The 14,678-nt window shown below is 51.2% G+C and overlaps 2 protein-coding genes and 1 long non-coding RNA gene across 10 annotated transcripts in view; 2 read left to right on the forward strand and 1 right to left on the reverse strand.

Annotated features, from left to right (window-relative positions):
- Positions 1–7,795, forward strand: part of PXN (paxillin) — a 59,406-nt gene extending 51,611 nt beyond the window's left edge. For all 8 annotated transcript variants that reach the window (XM_064392320.1, XM_064392326.1, XM_064392321.1 and 5 more), the window contains 5 exons: positions 3,559–3,729; positions 4,074–4,247; positions 4,795–4,876; positions 5,223–5,371; positions 7,331–7,795. In XM_064392320.1, the coding sequence (XP_064248390.1) occupies positions 3,559–3,729; positions 4,074–4,247; positions 4,795–4,876; positions 5,223–5,371; positions 7,331–7,597 (843 nt within the window). In that variant the 3' untranslated portion in view covers positions 7,598–7,795. The remainder of the gene's footprint in view (positions 1–3,558; positions 3,730–4,073; positions 4,248–4,794; positions 4,877–5,222; positions 5,372–7,330) is intronic.
- LOC135282505 (uncharacterized) overlaps positions 1–10,933 on the reverse strand; it is a 33,664-nt gene extending 22,731 nt beyond the window's left edge. The window contains exons 1-2 of the long non-coding RNA XR_010348634.1: positions 10,702–10,933; positions 3,553–4,563 (exon numbers count right to left, since the gene is read on the reverse strand). This is a non-coding gene — a long non-coding RNA (uncharacterized LOC135282505). The remainder of the gene's footprint in view (positions 1–3,552; positions 4,564–10,701) is intronic.
- Positions 10,934–11,099: 166 nt separating this feature from the next.
- Positions 11,100–14,619, forward strand: RPLP0 (ribosomal protein lateral stalk subunit P0). The gene is made up of 8 exons (XM_064392357.1): positions 11,100–11,190; positions 11,398–11,501; positions 11,877–12,052; positions 12,150–12,237; positions 12,488–12,634; positions 13,080–13,265; positions 13,885–14,025; positions 14,386–14,619. The coding sequence occupies exons 2-8, from the start codon at positions 11,448–11,450 to the stop codon at positions 14,548–14,550; spliced, it is 957 nt and encodes a 318-aa protein (XP_064248427.1). The 5' UTR covers positions 11,100–11,190; positions 11,398–11,447; the 3' UTR covers positions 14,551–14,619.
- The last annotated feature ends 59 nt before the right edge of the window (positions 14,620–14,678 follow it).

Consider the following 14,678-nt stretch of genomic DNA (forward strand, 5'->3'; position numbering starts at 1 on the left):
GATGTTTAAGAACTGGAGTGGGATCTGAGGGAGCTGCTTATGGTATCTGTTGATGCAGTCTGCTGCTATCACATCTCAATTGTCCATGTGAGGATTATTTTTAAAACCTCACTGGGACACCTGACACACAGGCGTGCTTTGTTTTGTCCAGTGCTGTACCTGTGCAGGGCTTTCTGGGGATGAATAAGATGGTGCTCTCCCTTAAGCTACAAAGAGCAGCACCTTCTGTAGCTCCCTTCTCCTTCTTGCTGCTTTTTCCTCTTAGATAAACATACTGGTAGCAGCCAGCCTTCCTATTAAAGGAAGTGCTTGTTGGTTCTTCTTTGGATTTTTTTTTTCACCTTTCTTCTTCCTCCATGTCTTTCTAGGTGGTTTTTCCTCCAGAATCCCCACTCCTCTCCAGGAGGACAATCTCTGTTCCAGTCTCTTCCCAGCTCCAGCCTTCCAAAGAAGCTGCAAAGATAGTCCCTGTTAATGCTGCTCCTTCTCCTGCCTCTGACCCTGCACCTCTTCTCTCACTCCCACCTCAGCCTTCCCATGTGTCATCTACCCCAGCTCCTAGTCCAGTCTCTTCCTCTTCCGTCAGCTTGGCTCCCCAGCCTCTCTTCCAGTGGGAAGCTTCTGATAATGATTATCATGAGGTTTCTGTTGTGGGCACCCCTCCTAATGAAGATCCCAAACATTCCTGTTCTCCCCAGACCTGGACTCCTAGCACCAAGGCAGTTGTCTCTGTTGGCTGTCAGACTGAAGATGAAGCTTTCTTCCCAGAAATGCAGGCAGGCTTCTCTGTTCTGATTTGGTTTTTTAGCAGTGTTTTCTAATCCAACTACTGCTTATAATTTGACAGCTCAATAGATAGTGTTCAGGTAAAGGCTGGTATGAACTGCTGGATGGGAGGGAGGACTCATGGACAATATCTAATCCCAGCTGTAGCACTGCGCAGTTCATGTCTGTGCAACAACTTGCTGGGGTATGTGGGTCCTGTGTGTCCTGACAGTCACTTTGTGCAGCAGGGACTCTCATTTTCCTTTGAGATTGAGAAAGTAACTCTGAAACACAGCCTGGAGATCTCCCTGACACAATCTCACTGAAGTGGGGGAGTAAAAGATGGCAGAACATGCATAGTGGAAGGAGCAACTCAGCAGTCCTTCCTGTGTTTGCCCTTTTAGGCAGGTGTCCACCATATTAATGAATTTGGGGGAGGAGATGGCATGGTCAAGACCTGGGTTCTGCATCTCCTGCCAGGAAAGGGCTGTAGCTCCAAGGTGGTGGCTCTAGCTCCACGTGCAGTGTTTGTGTACAGGCAGCTCTAAAGCAGTGAGCAAGATACATCTCTGCATCTTGACCTGTTGTGCTTTCCAGGTGGTCTCTGCTCCTCCCCTAGGCCGCAGTGCCAGTCTGGTGGCTGCTCCTGCATCCTGGGGCCCCACAGCCCCTGACAAGGCAGGATCCCCTTTCTGTTTCCTCAGCATGGTGTGTGCTCTTCTGGTTGATGAGTGTGCTGGGATCTGCTCCTGGAGCTCCCAGCACTGTTAATGTGGATGATATCCTGTATTGCATGTTTTGCTACTCATAGAGCTCCTTTCTGAACTTGAGTGATGGCAGATCTCATGAGTGAAGGGTGGGAGTTTGAAGGGCCTTTGCATGATCAGTTTGCATGAGGATGATGTGCTGAGTGTCCCCTACAAACAGCATGCATCATGTACAGGAGGTGGAAACAAACCTCTTTCAGGTGGGGGCTCATTTGTGAGCTGTCAAGAGGGCTGGATGGCCAGGCCAGCTAGAAATGGAGGTGTGCACAGGTATTTGTGCCTGCTCTGGGGTCAGCAGGAGTGTGTGGTCCCTCCAGGTCACTATGAGGGTGAAGTGCTCTGTTGCTACATGTTGAATTCATCCCCTTTCTCTCTGGATGGTGTTTATCAGTTGTGTGTGGCATCTGTGCCTGCCCTGTGTGGCCATAACCCCTGGCTAGAGCAAGAGAAGCTGTGATTGTTTCCACACAGTGCAGCCCTTTTCTTCCTGCTGCACCATGCAGGAAGCCTGGGCTTTATCCTGGGGCTCTGGACAGGCTTTGTCTCCAAACACCTGTTGGAGAGGTGGGAGGATTCTTGCAGTTGTGTGTGTGCTTTGGAGGCAGCCATTGTAACAGCTTTTGGTAGCAAATGTGTGTTGTGTGGTGAAGGGTTTGTTTTAGGCTGAGGATGCTGGGGTGTCATGGGGCTGCTCTGTGCTGCTGGACTAGGAGAGGTAAGTTGAGAGAGGAGGGGAAAAGCTGTGTGTTAGGATCCATTGAGAGTCACGCTGCATGTGAGGCAAGGCTGGGGAGTGTGGATGTGAGTGTAAAAGCAGCTAAATTCATGTATGTCATGAGAATGTTTATACAAATGAGCAGAAGCCAGGATTTGTCATTGAGTAAACTGATCCACTGCAAGGACAAGCAGCTGCAGGACAGGGAATAGAGTTCCTCCTGTGGCTGGAAGGGGAGGATCTGCCAAGGTTTGGAGCACTTCAGCATGTCCCAGCTCCTTTGGCTGTGATGGCAGCAGGCTCATCGGTTGTTTGTATGCATAGATTTTGTCAGCTTTAATTTACTCTTAGTAGAAGAAAACATGCTCTAAACCCAACTTCTTTGTGCGTCCCTAAACCTGACAGTAGCTATGGCAGTGCCAAGTCAGCTAAAATAACCTCTATTTCCTTGCTGGGGTTTGTTTGTAAAGGGCGCTGTGGTGGCCAAGGAGAACATACTCTTTGTTTATATTATGAACCTCAGTAAAACATTTCTCCCCTCCTCTGGGAAGCCTTTCCAAGCCGTGTGTGCTGTGGTGGTGTGAGTTTCAGAAACAGCCTCTGACAAGTATCCAGATCCCCTTCCCCCCACTGGTGCACTTCCAGCTACAACACACCTAGCAGCCCTGTCTGCTGGGCATGCACTGCCCTCGCTGTAGTAAACAGCAGCCAGCTGGGAGGGAGCTACTTCCTTCCTGCTTCCAGTTGCTTAGCTCAGGCGTGGGGTGAGAACCACCTGAGAGTGTAAGAGAGGCTTGGCAAACAGATGTGCAGATGGTGGTGCAAAGGGAGAAAATTTTCTAGCTGAAAGGGAGGTGAGATGAGGCAGAGAAGAGCATCTCTGTCAGAGAGGAGATACAGCTCAGAGCAAGAGGATAGGAATGGAGAGAGGTCAAGGAGAAGGGGCCCTCTGGATGGCGTCTGCTTTGTCAGCCAGCCAGGAACTGATGAGGTAAAGGGAGATTTTTGGCAGGGGCTTAGAGAGCACTGGACTGAGTGCCTGGGATGTGCTGGTGACTTTTGGTGTATGTGCAGTGAAAGAGAATCAAATTTTCAGTTCACAACTCTGCTGTTACATATCTCAGTTCTCTGCTTGTCTCTGCATGGGCAGAATACATGTGTGTACTTGATGCTGGCTCTCACCAGCTTCTTCAGAGAGCGTAGCTGACTCCTGTCTGTCTCTGCAGGGGAGCCACTGGCAGCCACAGCAGGCATTTATCTGATAAGCACAGCAGCATTCACCTTACAGTGTTTGTTTTGTCTTACCTGCAGTTCATGGCGCAGGGAAAAGCCGGGAGCAGCTCCCCTCCATCCACAGCCTCCAAGCCTGGCAGTCAGCTGGATACCATGCTGGGGAGTCTTCAGTCTGACCTGAATAAACTGGGTGTAGCTACAGTTGCCAAAGGTGTCTGTGGAGCCTGCAAGAAGCCTATTGCTGGGCAGGTGAGTTGAAGGTGCTGCCTCATTGCTGAACCTTGGGCTGCAGCTGGGAGTAACGGGGAGGGCTATTTCGTGAGGCTGGAGAGACTGGAGATGCTGGAGAAACTGAAGTACTCTATTTATCCACTGGCTAGGTACGCTGTAAGCTCCTCCAGTGACCTCTACCCTGCCCCTGAGGGACTGCCCTCTCCTGAGATGATAGGTAATTCAGTTTTCATGCTACCCCAGTCCAGGGCTCACTTGAGTAGTAGAACTTGTCATTCTTGCTGACCTCCAGCTGGTATCTTGTCATGTGGTCTAGGGGAGGGAGAGATAGAGTTGTTCTCCAAAGTCTGTTTTCCCAACAGGTAGTTACAGCCATGGGGAAGACCTGGCACCCTGAGCACTTCGTCTGCACCCACTGCCAGGAGGAGATCGGGTCTCGGAACTTCTTTGAGCGGGATGGGCAGCCCTACTGTGAGAAGGACTACCACAACCTCTTCTCTCCTCGCTGCTACTACTGCAACGGGCCCATCCTTGATGTGAGTTCCTTGGGGGAGTCACGGTCATGGCAGGTTGCTGCAGGCCTAGGTGTTAAAATTCCAGTTCACCCGTGTATCCTGGGTGGAACGTTTTGTTCAGGGATTTCTGTAGTTGTTTTGTCCTTCCTTTGAAAGGGAAACAACTTGGCACAGTCAAATTCTTACACTAGTGAGTGGTGTTGGTCCCTTTTACCTTTGTTGAAGTTCCTTCAGAACCCCACATTGCTCCATCATTCTGGTAATGATTCCTCAGCTTTTGTTGTTGGTAGCCTGTGGTAACAGGCACCAGTGCTGGTCCTTAAGACTGGGTGGGGCCCTGTATAAGGGAGGAAGCAGTGCCTAAGATCCTTTTAGGGTAAAAAAAAGTGTGCAGTGGGAAAGTCTGAATGAGACAGAGGCAGGGCAGAGGCAAATTGATTCTGCTCTCTAAAGGACAGTCTATTTTAATGCTTGCTCCGACATTCCTTTGTTGTCTCCTCTCTCCAGCTCCCCTTACTCACCTCCAAGTCATTAACATGACCTGCACTTTGTGTTTTCTTCTCAACAGAAAGTGGTGACGGCTTTGGACAGGACATGGCACCCTGAACACTTTTTCTGTGCTCAGTGTGGAGCTTTCTTTGGACCTGAAGGTATTGCTGGTTTATGCAAGGGGAAAGCAATCTCCCCTCTGAACTGCAGATGAGGGAGTCAGGCAGAGCTGCTTCTGGGGTACAGCCTGAGGCTTCCCAGGGGAACTACTGGAGTTCCAAGGGAGCTGTTTATGGGGAGGAATAGTGCCAGTAATAATGGCTTCTCCCTGGGGAGGAAGAACATGCCTCTGCTGGGATGGGAAGGGAATAGAACGAGAAACAGCTCTAGCTGCTGTGTGTGCTAGCAGGAGGAAGCATGATCCTACCCCATGGGTTCCCCTGCACAGGTTGTGTGGCCACAGGTGAGGATGGGGAGCTGATCCCTTTGCCTCCTCTCTTTTGGCAGGATTTCATGAGAAGGATGGCAAAGCCTATTGCCGCAAGGACTACTTTGATATGTTTGCTCCCAAGTGTGGAGGCTGTGCCCGGGCTATCCTGGAAAACTACATCTCTGCCTTGAACACCCTGTGGCACCCCGAGTGCTTTGTCTGTCGGGTAAGAAACCCCAGGTCCTTTGCTGCTGCTGTATGACCCCTCTTGTTTCCACCCTGAGGCATCTGGTCCCATATCAGAGTAAGGTGTCAGTGGGGTAGTGAAGGGAAGCCAGCCCCACAACATAAAAACATGCCAGCAACCAAACACTTTCTTGTTCTCTCTCGGTTTGTATTCAACTTTGGAGTTGCTTTGCTCTTTCTGTTCCCAGATTTAACTATGGGCTTCTGCAGCAGCTCACAGATAAGAGATATTTTCTGTGACCTTTAAATAATTATAAGCTAAGCTTCTCTCTGAGCACTTGCCTCAGCAATCAGATTTTGAGGATATTCCTCCCATGCTCCATCTGAAAATGTAAACTAATGAGAGTGACCTTGTTCAGACAAACATGTAAGTCAGTGAAATAGTGGCAGGCTCCATACAACAGGCATAATAAACAGGAATACTGCAGATTAAATGCTTGGCACTCTTTCAGAGAGCATTGCAAATATTAACTCTTAACCATCCCCAAGAGATGAGCCAGACCCTGTTTCCTAGAGTGGGAGAGAAGGCAGAAACCAGATCACGCAGCCAAAACCACAAGTTGCTGATTCCTGTTGTGGTGCTCAGAGCAGGCAGTCACCAGCCTGTTGGGAGTGTCTGTGGCTCCTGCAGTGGTGTGCAGAGTGAGGCAGAAGCTGTGCCAGACTGGGGCTGGGGGGCCTATGCCTTCTTATGCAGAGATTGAGACTTTATCAGGCAGTTCTGTTTTCCTTTCCCCCGCTGCGGCCTGAATTAGTGAGGCCAGCACAGATTTCTTCCAGGCCACAAGATGTCATTCTCTTCCTGTTTCTGCAAAAGCAGACCACCTTTTCAGCTATTCTGATGACTGAGAGAAGAGACTGTCTGCTGAAGTAACTGTCAGCATTGGTAAAGTCTTGCACTCTGCAGGCAGGCTGCATTCTCCTGGTGCTGCAAGTGTTCAGCTGCCCATGGCTCTGCATGCTGTTTGCTGGACTCCTGTCCACAGGCTGGGAGCCAGCTGTGTGTGATACTCAGTATCCTCCCTGGGGAAGAGGACAGCAAAACTAGGATTCAGGAAACTGGCTCCTCTGGGTCTTGCTGCTGATACATTTGGTAAATCTGGCGGTGTCCTAAACTCCCTCCCTTACTCTGCTGCCTCAGCTTCCCACTTTTACAAGGAGAGGAGTCTCCCCAGTCTGGTGGGGATAATGGGTGCCTCTGTTGCAAGTTCTGCAGTGAAGTGTCCTCAACTGCTGACGCTGAGGGGAGGGAGCAGTTCTGGACATTTATTAGCACATGGCTGGTGTGTCCTCTTACCCTTATCTACTGAACATCATTAGCACTATAGAACAAACAGTTTCTCCCAGCAGTGACCCATGTGTAACTGGTGGAAATATTTCAGGCTGGACAATCCTTTGCAGAGTATTTGCCTAATGCCAGCCATTCTGGAGAGGTCACTCATAAAGATTAATTGTGCCTGATTTTCTCAGCTGGAACCAGTCCCATGCTCATCAGGATTCTGCTGCATGAAAGTCTGTGTTGGTCCTTTCTTCTGCTTGCCCTTGTGGGGAAGCTGGAGTGAGGGAAAAAAAAACCATAACAGGGAAAGGTGCTGCAGTGTTTCCCATCTCAGGGCAACGCTCTCCTTTTTCCTGGCTGGATACTTCTGATAGCTCCTCCATAGTATTTTCTTTGTAGAAGTGAAGCCAGCTGGGCAAAGGAGCTGATTAATTCCCTTGCTTGTGTCTGTATGTGTCCATTTCTCAGTCTTTTTTTTGGAAGCTCTTCATGATGGACAGAGTTTGGCTCTGGATAACTGGACAGTGCTGAAAGGCAGCAGTTCACCTGCCCACAGCACAGCTGGGCTGTGCCATAGAGCAAAAGACACTTGTAGAGCTGCCCCTCCCCACCACCCCAGCTTCTCATACAACCTGTCCCCTTTGCTTTGTCCTGCTGCAGGAATGTTTCACCCCGTTTGTCAACGGCAGCTTCTTCGAGCACGACGGGCAGCCCTACTGCGAGGTGCACTACCACGAGCGCCGCGGCTCGCTCTGCTCCGGCTGCCAGAAGCCCATCACAGGACGCTGCATCACTGCTATGGGCAAGAAATTCCACCCAGAACACTTTGTCTGTGCCTTCTGCCTCAAGCAGCTCAACAAAGGAACCTTCAAAGAGCAGAATGACAAGCCCTACTGCCAGAACTGCTTCCTCAAGCTCTTCTGTTAGAGGCGCTGTAGATGGGCGCTCAAGCATCTTTCTACCGCCCCCTTGGCAGTTCTGTCTCTCTGAACATTACTGTGATTTAGGAACCTTACCAGGCAGGGGAGAGGGGGGTGGGGGGTGGGAAGTGCTGCTATGGAGAGGCAGTAAATCCAGAGATGAGATGGACCATTAAACTGGAAACGCCCTTGCTGTGTCTCAGAAGAGAGAGGCTGAGATCCCTCATTACGGTGTGTGTGTGTCTGTGTGTGTGACTGACAGCTGAGCTTAGCTCGAGGGCTCTAACAGGGACATTTTCCCAGCCCCCTCCTGGCAGCAGGAGGCTTTGCCAGTACATTTCAGCCTGTGTCAGCTCTCTGAGCAAATGGTGACACTTGCAGACAACACAACCCTCTGCTTTGACACCTTATTCTCAGGCTTTTGCCTGCACGTGTGCAGGGTGAGTGACAGCACAGCAAGGTCACCCTGTGATCTCAGTGCCACCCTGGCTCTCCTCACAGAGTTACATGGTGTGTGTGACTTGCTGAGACTAGAGCATCAGCACAGGCAGCCAAGACCCTGCAAGGGTCTCTCCAGTTCCATTACACTGTAAGGAGATAATACCACTTACTCTTTTTTTAATTAAGAGGAATCAAGATGTTACTGTGTGGGGTGTTTTTCTTTTTTTCCCTAGTTTGTTACTCCCTTTCTCAATGCCTTTTCTCAGCACACTGGAGCAGGAGGTGGGGTAAGCCCCAACCATCCCTCAGCACTGTTGTGCTCTCCTGTGGGGACTTGCTGTGCCCGGCAGCTCCACAGGCACCCGGGCCAGCTCAGGGAATCTGCTCCCCTCACCTGCTGCTCCTGGGAGAGGAAGAGGCATCACCCCTTCTTTAAACACAGGTGCAGAGAGGTTAGAGCAGCCTTTTTCATCCAGCCCTGTCATGAGCGAGTGTGACGTGCGTGTGTTTATCTGGCCTGGAACTCTCCATCTGTCAGGGCCTGAATCTGTCACAAGAGTGGCTAGAAGGAAGGGTTTAAGAAGCCAGGAAAAAAAATTCCTAAATTTATATCCTTTCTTCTCCTGGTTTGCTAATGATACCTATCAGCCCCTTGGTGTTTCCCTTTTCTGTGCTCTTGTTAAATATGTTCTACTGAGAGATGCTACAGCAATAACCTTTTATATTGACTGTTACTGGTATAATGAGTCCTGGGGGTTAGGTGTGCATGACACACTTGGAGTTTTACTATCAAAGTGAATACTGTATCCTGTCTTTGATAAGAACTGTAGATTTCTACACTGATTTTGAATTCATATCTAATTTACTTTTAATCCTCTTATACAGAAATTGGTTTTGAAGTGATTTTAAGAAAGCAACTTTTATATCAAGCTGTGCTGTTCTAGGCAGTGTGCCAGTTGTGCTGGCTTACTGCATCTGTAATCTCAATGCTTTATTAAGCCTAACTAACATTCAATATTTCCTTTTTGTTGCGGGTTGGGAGGGGCTGGAATCTATGGGCAAGGGAACATGACTTGTATTTTTTTTTCCCTAGCACAGGCAGGTGAACTGTGAATAGATTTGGGGTTTTTTTTTCCTCCTCTGTGTCACCTAAAGGTATAATTTTGGTTTTTATTGTAAGCTGTAAACTGCTGTATTTCAATCACCTGCCATTCTCCCAAAGCCCAGCTTCCAGGCTGTTAAAAGTGAGTCTTAATATGATGCTAGGGGGGAAGGAGTTCAGATCTTTCACCTTGGTTTCTCTTCTTCAGCTGCCTGAAACCAGAACAGGGTTAACTGGGGAAGGGGCTCCTTTCTTTCTGTGGAAGAAAGGTCTTGTGGCTGAGGAGAAGAAACTGGGAGACAGAGTCTGTTCCTGACTAGCTGCGCAGCTTTGGGCCAGTCACTAAACCTTACCGTGCCTCAGTTTCCCCATCTGTAAAATGGGGGCAGTTTAACCTGGATTTGTGAGGTTATTGTGAGACCTAGTTCATGTTTGGTAAAGCACTTCTAGGTCTCTGGCTGGAGGGTGCTGTGGAGAGGGAAGTCCTGCACTGAAATTCCCAGTGGCGCTCTGTGGTACCGGCCCTGGGAGCGGTGTTTGGAATTCCTGCTCCAGAGAGCTGCAGCTCTGTCACCGTTGGCAACTGGTGGTGTTTGCAGCTCGGCAGGTGCATTATAGGGGTCCAGGGCTGTCAGAAGCCAGCCCTGAAGCCCATGGGTCACTGTCCCGTGTAACCTCACCATGGTGCTGTGCTGCCCTGCTCAGGTCACTGAAACTGTCCCATGGATTTCCCCCAACAAACAAACCTCAGTGCGTGGGTGTGAGGCCAGAGGGAGCTGTGGGAGCACTGGAGCTGTGTCAGCTGGGCTGAGCACAGCTCTGGGAAATTCTTGAGGCAAGAGTCCTTGTGCATTTGCCTTTTCATCTTGCAAGTCTGTTTGACTTAAAATGGATGTTCCTAAGCTGCCTGTGTTTATCTCTCTGGAATGGTCAACTTCCTTGGTTGCTGCTGAGGAGACTACACAGCTGTTGTGTGCAGATGCTGGAGAGGGGTGAGATGTTTCTGGCACTGCCACTTTGTGTGACACCTGCAAACTGTGTAATCCTGTGCCTCAGTTTCCCTGTCTGGGGAAGTCTTTAACCTACCTCACTGCTAGCCGAGGCTTTGTCAGTGACACTTGTGGCACACCTGGGTGCAGGGTGCTGTGTGTGAGAGGAGGCTCCTCTGGCCTTAGTGCTTGACTGAGATGATGTCACACTCACCTTCTGCCTTCATCTGGTGTCTGATAAGCTGGGATGCCACACCGATGCTACTCTGCCAAATAATGCCTGGTGGTGGCTGCTGCCCTGTGGGTGTCCAGAATGCCTGTTTGTCTATTGCAGATGCGGTTTTGGGGTGGCACAGCCGCTGTTGGGGTGTGGGATGCTCCGGGAGGGTGTGTGTGTGCACCCCCGGGCCAGGCGCCATCCCTGGGCAAGGCCTTTCACATCATAGCTGGGCTGGGCTGGGGGACGCTCCGCTGGGTCGACAATTATTTGATTCTTTCCTCCCCTGTAAACTTCTAACTCCGCTTTTTTTTTCCCCCCTCCATTTAAAATTCTTGCAGTTACGCCAATAAAATTTTTACCGTTATAGCCACGCCTGTGTCGCGGTTGTTTCCCCCGGGTTGTGAGGGAGCGGAGCGCGGGCGGGTCCCCTCAGGGCTGAGGGGGAGGGAGGGGAGTACGCTCCTCCGGCCGCCAGGGGGCGACGGTAATAATAAATAAATAATATAAATTTTTACCGTTATAGCCACGCCTGTGTCGCGGTTGTTTCCCCCGGGTTGTGAGGGAGCGGAGCGCGGGCGGGTCCCCTCAGGGCTGAGGGGGAGGGAGGGAGGGGAGTGCGCTCCTCCGGCCGCCAGGGGGCGACGCGCGCCCGCCGCGCGCTCTCCTGCGCCGTTCGCGCCTTCCGCCGGCGTCACGCGCTTCCCACAGAGCGGTAGATGATTGACGTGGAAGGCAGCCAATGGGCTGAGGGCAGGCAGAGCCGCGGCGCTCTGCGATTGGTCGTGAGCCGCGGTATAAAAGGATACAAACCCGCCCTGCGGCCCTTCTTTCCCGGAGCCCTCGTGGAGGTGCGGGCGCGGCGCGGCGGCTCCGGGGCCCGGGCGGGGCTGGGGCTGGGGCTGGAGCTGGGGCTGGGCGGCCGCGTCGAGGCGAGCGGACCGGGACGAGGAGCGGGATCTGGACTGCGGCCGGGCTGTGGGGTTGGGAGCGCTGGGCCCCAGGGCGGAGAGAAGGGAAGGGTGGGGACCCACTTGAGCCGCTCTTCTTTCTGGCAGGTCCCAGCTCGTCTTTAAACCCACCGGGCGATCCTTGGAGCACCGCCGAGATGCCCAGGGAAGACAGGGCTACGTGGAAGTCCAACTATTTTATGAAAATCATCGTGAGTGTCGACTCGGCGCCTTCGTGGGCGCTGCTGGGGCAGGCTCGGGGCAGCGGGAACCGGGCTGTGGGGGTTTTTAAGAGATACGTGAGGGCTAAGGGGGGTCTGAACGGGTTCCTGGCACTAGGGAGAGATGGGAGATAGTCCAGATCAGGCCTCCTGAGAATCTGCCGCGGCGCTTGCAGACTTGTTCAGGAATCTGACTCGATGGCTGAGTGAAAGATGCAGCCTATGGCACACCCAGCCTCACTTGAAGCTCATCATTCTCAAATTTCTGACAGACTTTTTTAACGTTTTAATGTGTTGGGATTTTAATGCTGCTCTGTGTACTTGTCCGAATTTCTTTGTATAGTTACAGTGTTTGTTTTGCTATAGCAACTCCTGGATGATTACCCAAAATGTTTCATTGTGGGAGCAGACAACGTGGGATCCAAGCAGATGCAGCAGATCCGTATGTCCCTGCGTGGAAAAGCTGTTGTGCTGATGGGGAAGAATACCATGATGCGCAAAGCTATTCGTGGCCATCTGGAGAATAACCCTGCTCTAGAAAAGTGGGTAGTGCTGCCTGAGGGCACTTCTGGGTCCTCTGTCTTGGGGGAGGGGAGGTTGTCTAAGGGGTAAAACTGAAGGCTGTCATCTTTTCTTCAGGCTGCTGCCTCACATCCGTGGGAATGTGGGCTTTGTCTTCACTAAGGAGGATCTGACTGAGATCCGGGACATGCTGCTGGCCAACAAGGTAAGGGAGATTATCCCTCATTGCATGTTTATGCTGGGATACACAAAATAAAACTGAGTCTTCACAGTGGACAGGGAGTCCTCAAGGGTTGGGAATTGGCCCTTGCAGTCTTAGCCAAACTGCTTAAGTTCAGCTGCCACACGTACGTGTGAGTGGGTGCTGTCTCTGCTGGAGGAGCAGGTCAGGGAAGAGGTGATCCCATGAGATCTGAGGTGAGCGTTCTTGCAGCTTCTTGTCTTCCCCCTGTCAGGTGCCAGCTGCTGCCCGTGCCGGTGCCATCGCTCCTTGTGATGTGACTGTGCCAGCCCAGAACACGGGCCTCGGACCCGAGAAGACCTCCTTTTTCCAGGCCTTGGGCATCACCACAAAGATCTCCAGAGGAACCATTGAAATTCTGGTCAGTGAGCTGCAGTTGTTCAAGCTGTTCTTGAATTGGGAGGCCTTGATTGTGGCAGCTGAGGGAGCTGTGAAGGCCAAAGCTCTCATTAGTGCCAAGACATTGTATGAGCAGTGTAAATATTGCACTTTGGGATCTGGAGGAGGGTGTCTGGCTTGGTTTTAATGTGCAGCGTGGAGGGATTGAAGTTCTCCATCAGATTTCCATGCGTAGGCTCTGTTAGAGGAATGTGCAGGTGAACTACCCATGGGTAATGCAGGAAAGGTGCTGCCTTTCTCCCGGCCAACATGGATTTGTTTATGTGGTCTGGGGCTTTCTCTGCATGTGGAGCGTGTTGGTTGTGCTCATTTGCTCCTCTAGTTCCACTGTCTGTGTTTGTGTCCCACTGCTTTGACATGCTGGAATTTCTTGGTGTGTATTCACTCCTTTTCCCTGATCTCCTCAGAGTGATGTGCAGCTTATCAAGACTGGAGACAAAGTGGGTGCCAGCGAAGCCACCCTGCTCAACATGCTGAACATCTCCCCATTCTCCTTCGGGTTGGTGATCCAGCAGGTCTTTGATAATGGCAGCATTTACAACCCTGAAGTGCTGGACATCACCGAGGAGACCTTGCACAAGCGTTTTCTGGAGGTGAGTGCCACAGCCCTGTCCCTCGCTGCTCTGGGAGCCAGCACTGCCACAACAAAGTGTCCTGTCTGGTATTGTCCATGAGGTCCTGCAGAGCCAGGAGCTCTCCCTGGTTCCCTAGAGAAACTGTGTGTCAGGGAGTATATTCCTGTAGGATTTTTCATCTGAATCTGCTTCAGAAATTGTTTGAGGCCGGTTCAAATCATGGAATATCTTGAATTGGAAGAGCCCCACAAGGATCATTGAGTCCAACTCCTGGCCCTGCACAGGACACCTCAGCAATCCTACCCTGTGCTCGAGAGCATTGTCCAAATGCTTGAGCTCTGGCAGCCATGGGGAGTCTTCAGTGCCCCACCACCCTCTGGGGGAAGAACCTTATTATTCCATTTAGAACTCCCCTGACACAGCTTTGTGCCGTTCTCTCGGGTCCTGTCACTGGTTACCAGAGAGCAGAGATGAGTGACATTTAAATATCGAAGCCTTGATTTCACTGGAGCTTTACGTGTGTGCATTGCATGCTTTCCTTCCTGTTGGCAGTGTAAAAGTTGTCATCTGGCCATCGTCTGCTGTGATTTCTGGGTTATTTCTCAGACCACAGAAACACCAGTCTGTCTCTCTGCAGGGTGTTCGTAATGTTGCCAGCATCTGCCTGCAAATTGGGTACCCGACCATCGCGTCTGTGCCCCACTCCATCATCAATGGCTACAAGCGTGTCCTGGCCGTGGCTGTGGAGACTGACTACACCTTCCCACTGGCTGAAAAGGTAATGGCTGGCTCTGAGCTCTGCAGAGAGGGTGGTAGAAGTGCAGCCAGGCACACATTCACAGCATGTCCTCTGGTTTCAGAGGATTGGGACACACCTGTGTGTGGGATGTGTCTGGAGAAGGGGCCTTGCTTCCTTCCATGTTATGTACAAATGGCAGGAGAAAGCCAGTTTACCTGGTGTTCCTTCTTGGGGCTGAAAGTTTAGCTGAAATGTCTTTGGTTCTTCATATCTGCTACTGATAGGTGGACCTGTTTGGATTCTGGCAAGCTGCAAGTGCTGCCTTTATCATTACAAAGGTTCAGTCCTGCAAGATGTTTTGTTACCTGTGAGTTTACATTTTTCCCTCCACTTTTACAGGTGAAGGCCTTCCTGGCAGACCCCTCAGCTTTTGTGGCAGCTATGCCTGTGGTGGCTGAAACAGCTGCACCTGCTGCTGCTGCTGCGGCTGCTCCAGCCAAGGAGGCAGCGAAGGAGGAGTCGGAGGAGTCTGACGAGGACATGGGATTTGGTCTCTTTGACTAACAGCAGCCACCCTCTGCCTTTGTCAGAGCTGGCCCGATGGGAGAAATAAAAAGCTGTTTTACACCTTCACGTGTGCCTGCATCGATGGTGTACTCTCCGTATCAGCTGGGGTGTGGGACTGGTGTGAC

This window comes from Passer domesticus, chromosome 17, assembly GCF_036417665.1.
Source record: "Passer domesticus isolate bPasDom1 chromosome 17, bPasDom1.hap1, whole genome shotgun sequence".
Taxonomy (NCBI): domain Eukaryota; kingdom Metazoa; phylum Chordata; class Aves; order Passeriformes; family Passeridae; genus Passer; species Passer domesticus.

Coding starts and splice junctions, on each gene's coding strand:
- RPLP0 (XM_064392357.1), top strand. CDS start 11,448: ATGCCCAGGGAAGACAGGGCTACGTGGAAGTCCAACTATTTTATGAAA. Junction 13,266..13,884: donor TGCACAAGCGTTTTCTGGAG/GTGAGTGCCACA, acceptor GTCTCTCTGCAG/GGTGTTCGTAATGTTGCCAG. Junction 14,026..14,385: donor CCTTCCCACTGGCTGAAAAG/GTAATGGCTGGC, acceptor CCACTTTTACAG/GTGAAGGCCTTCCTGGCAGA.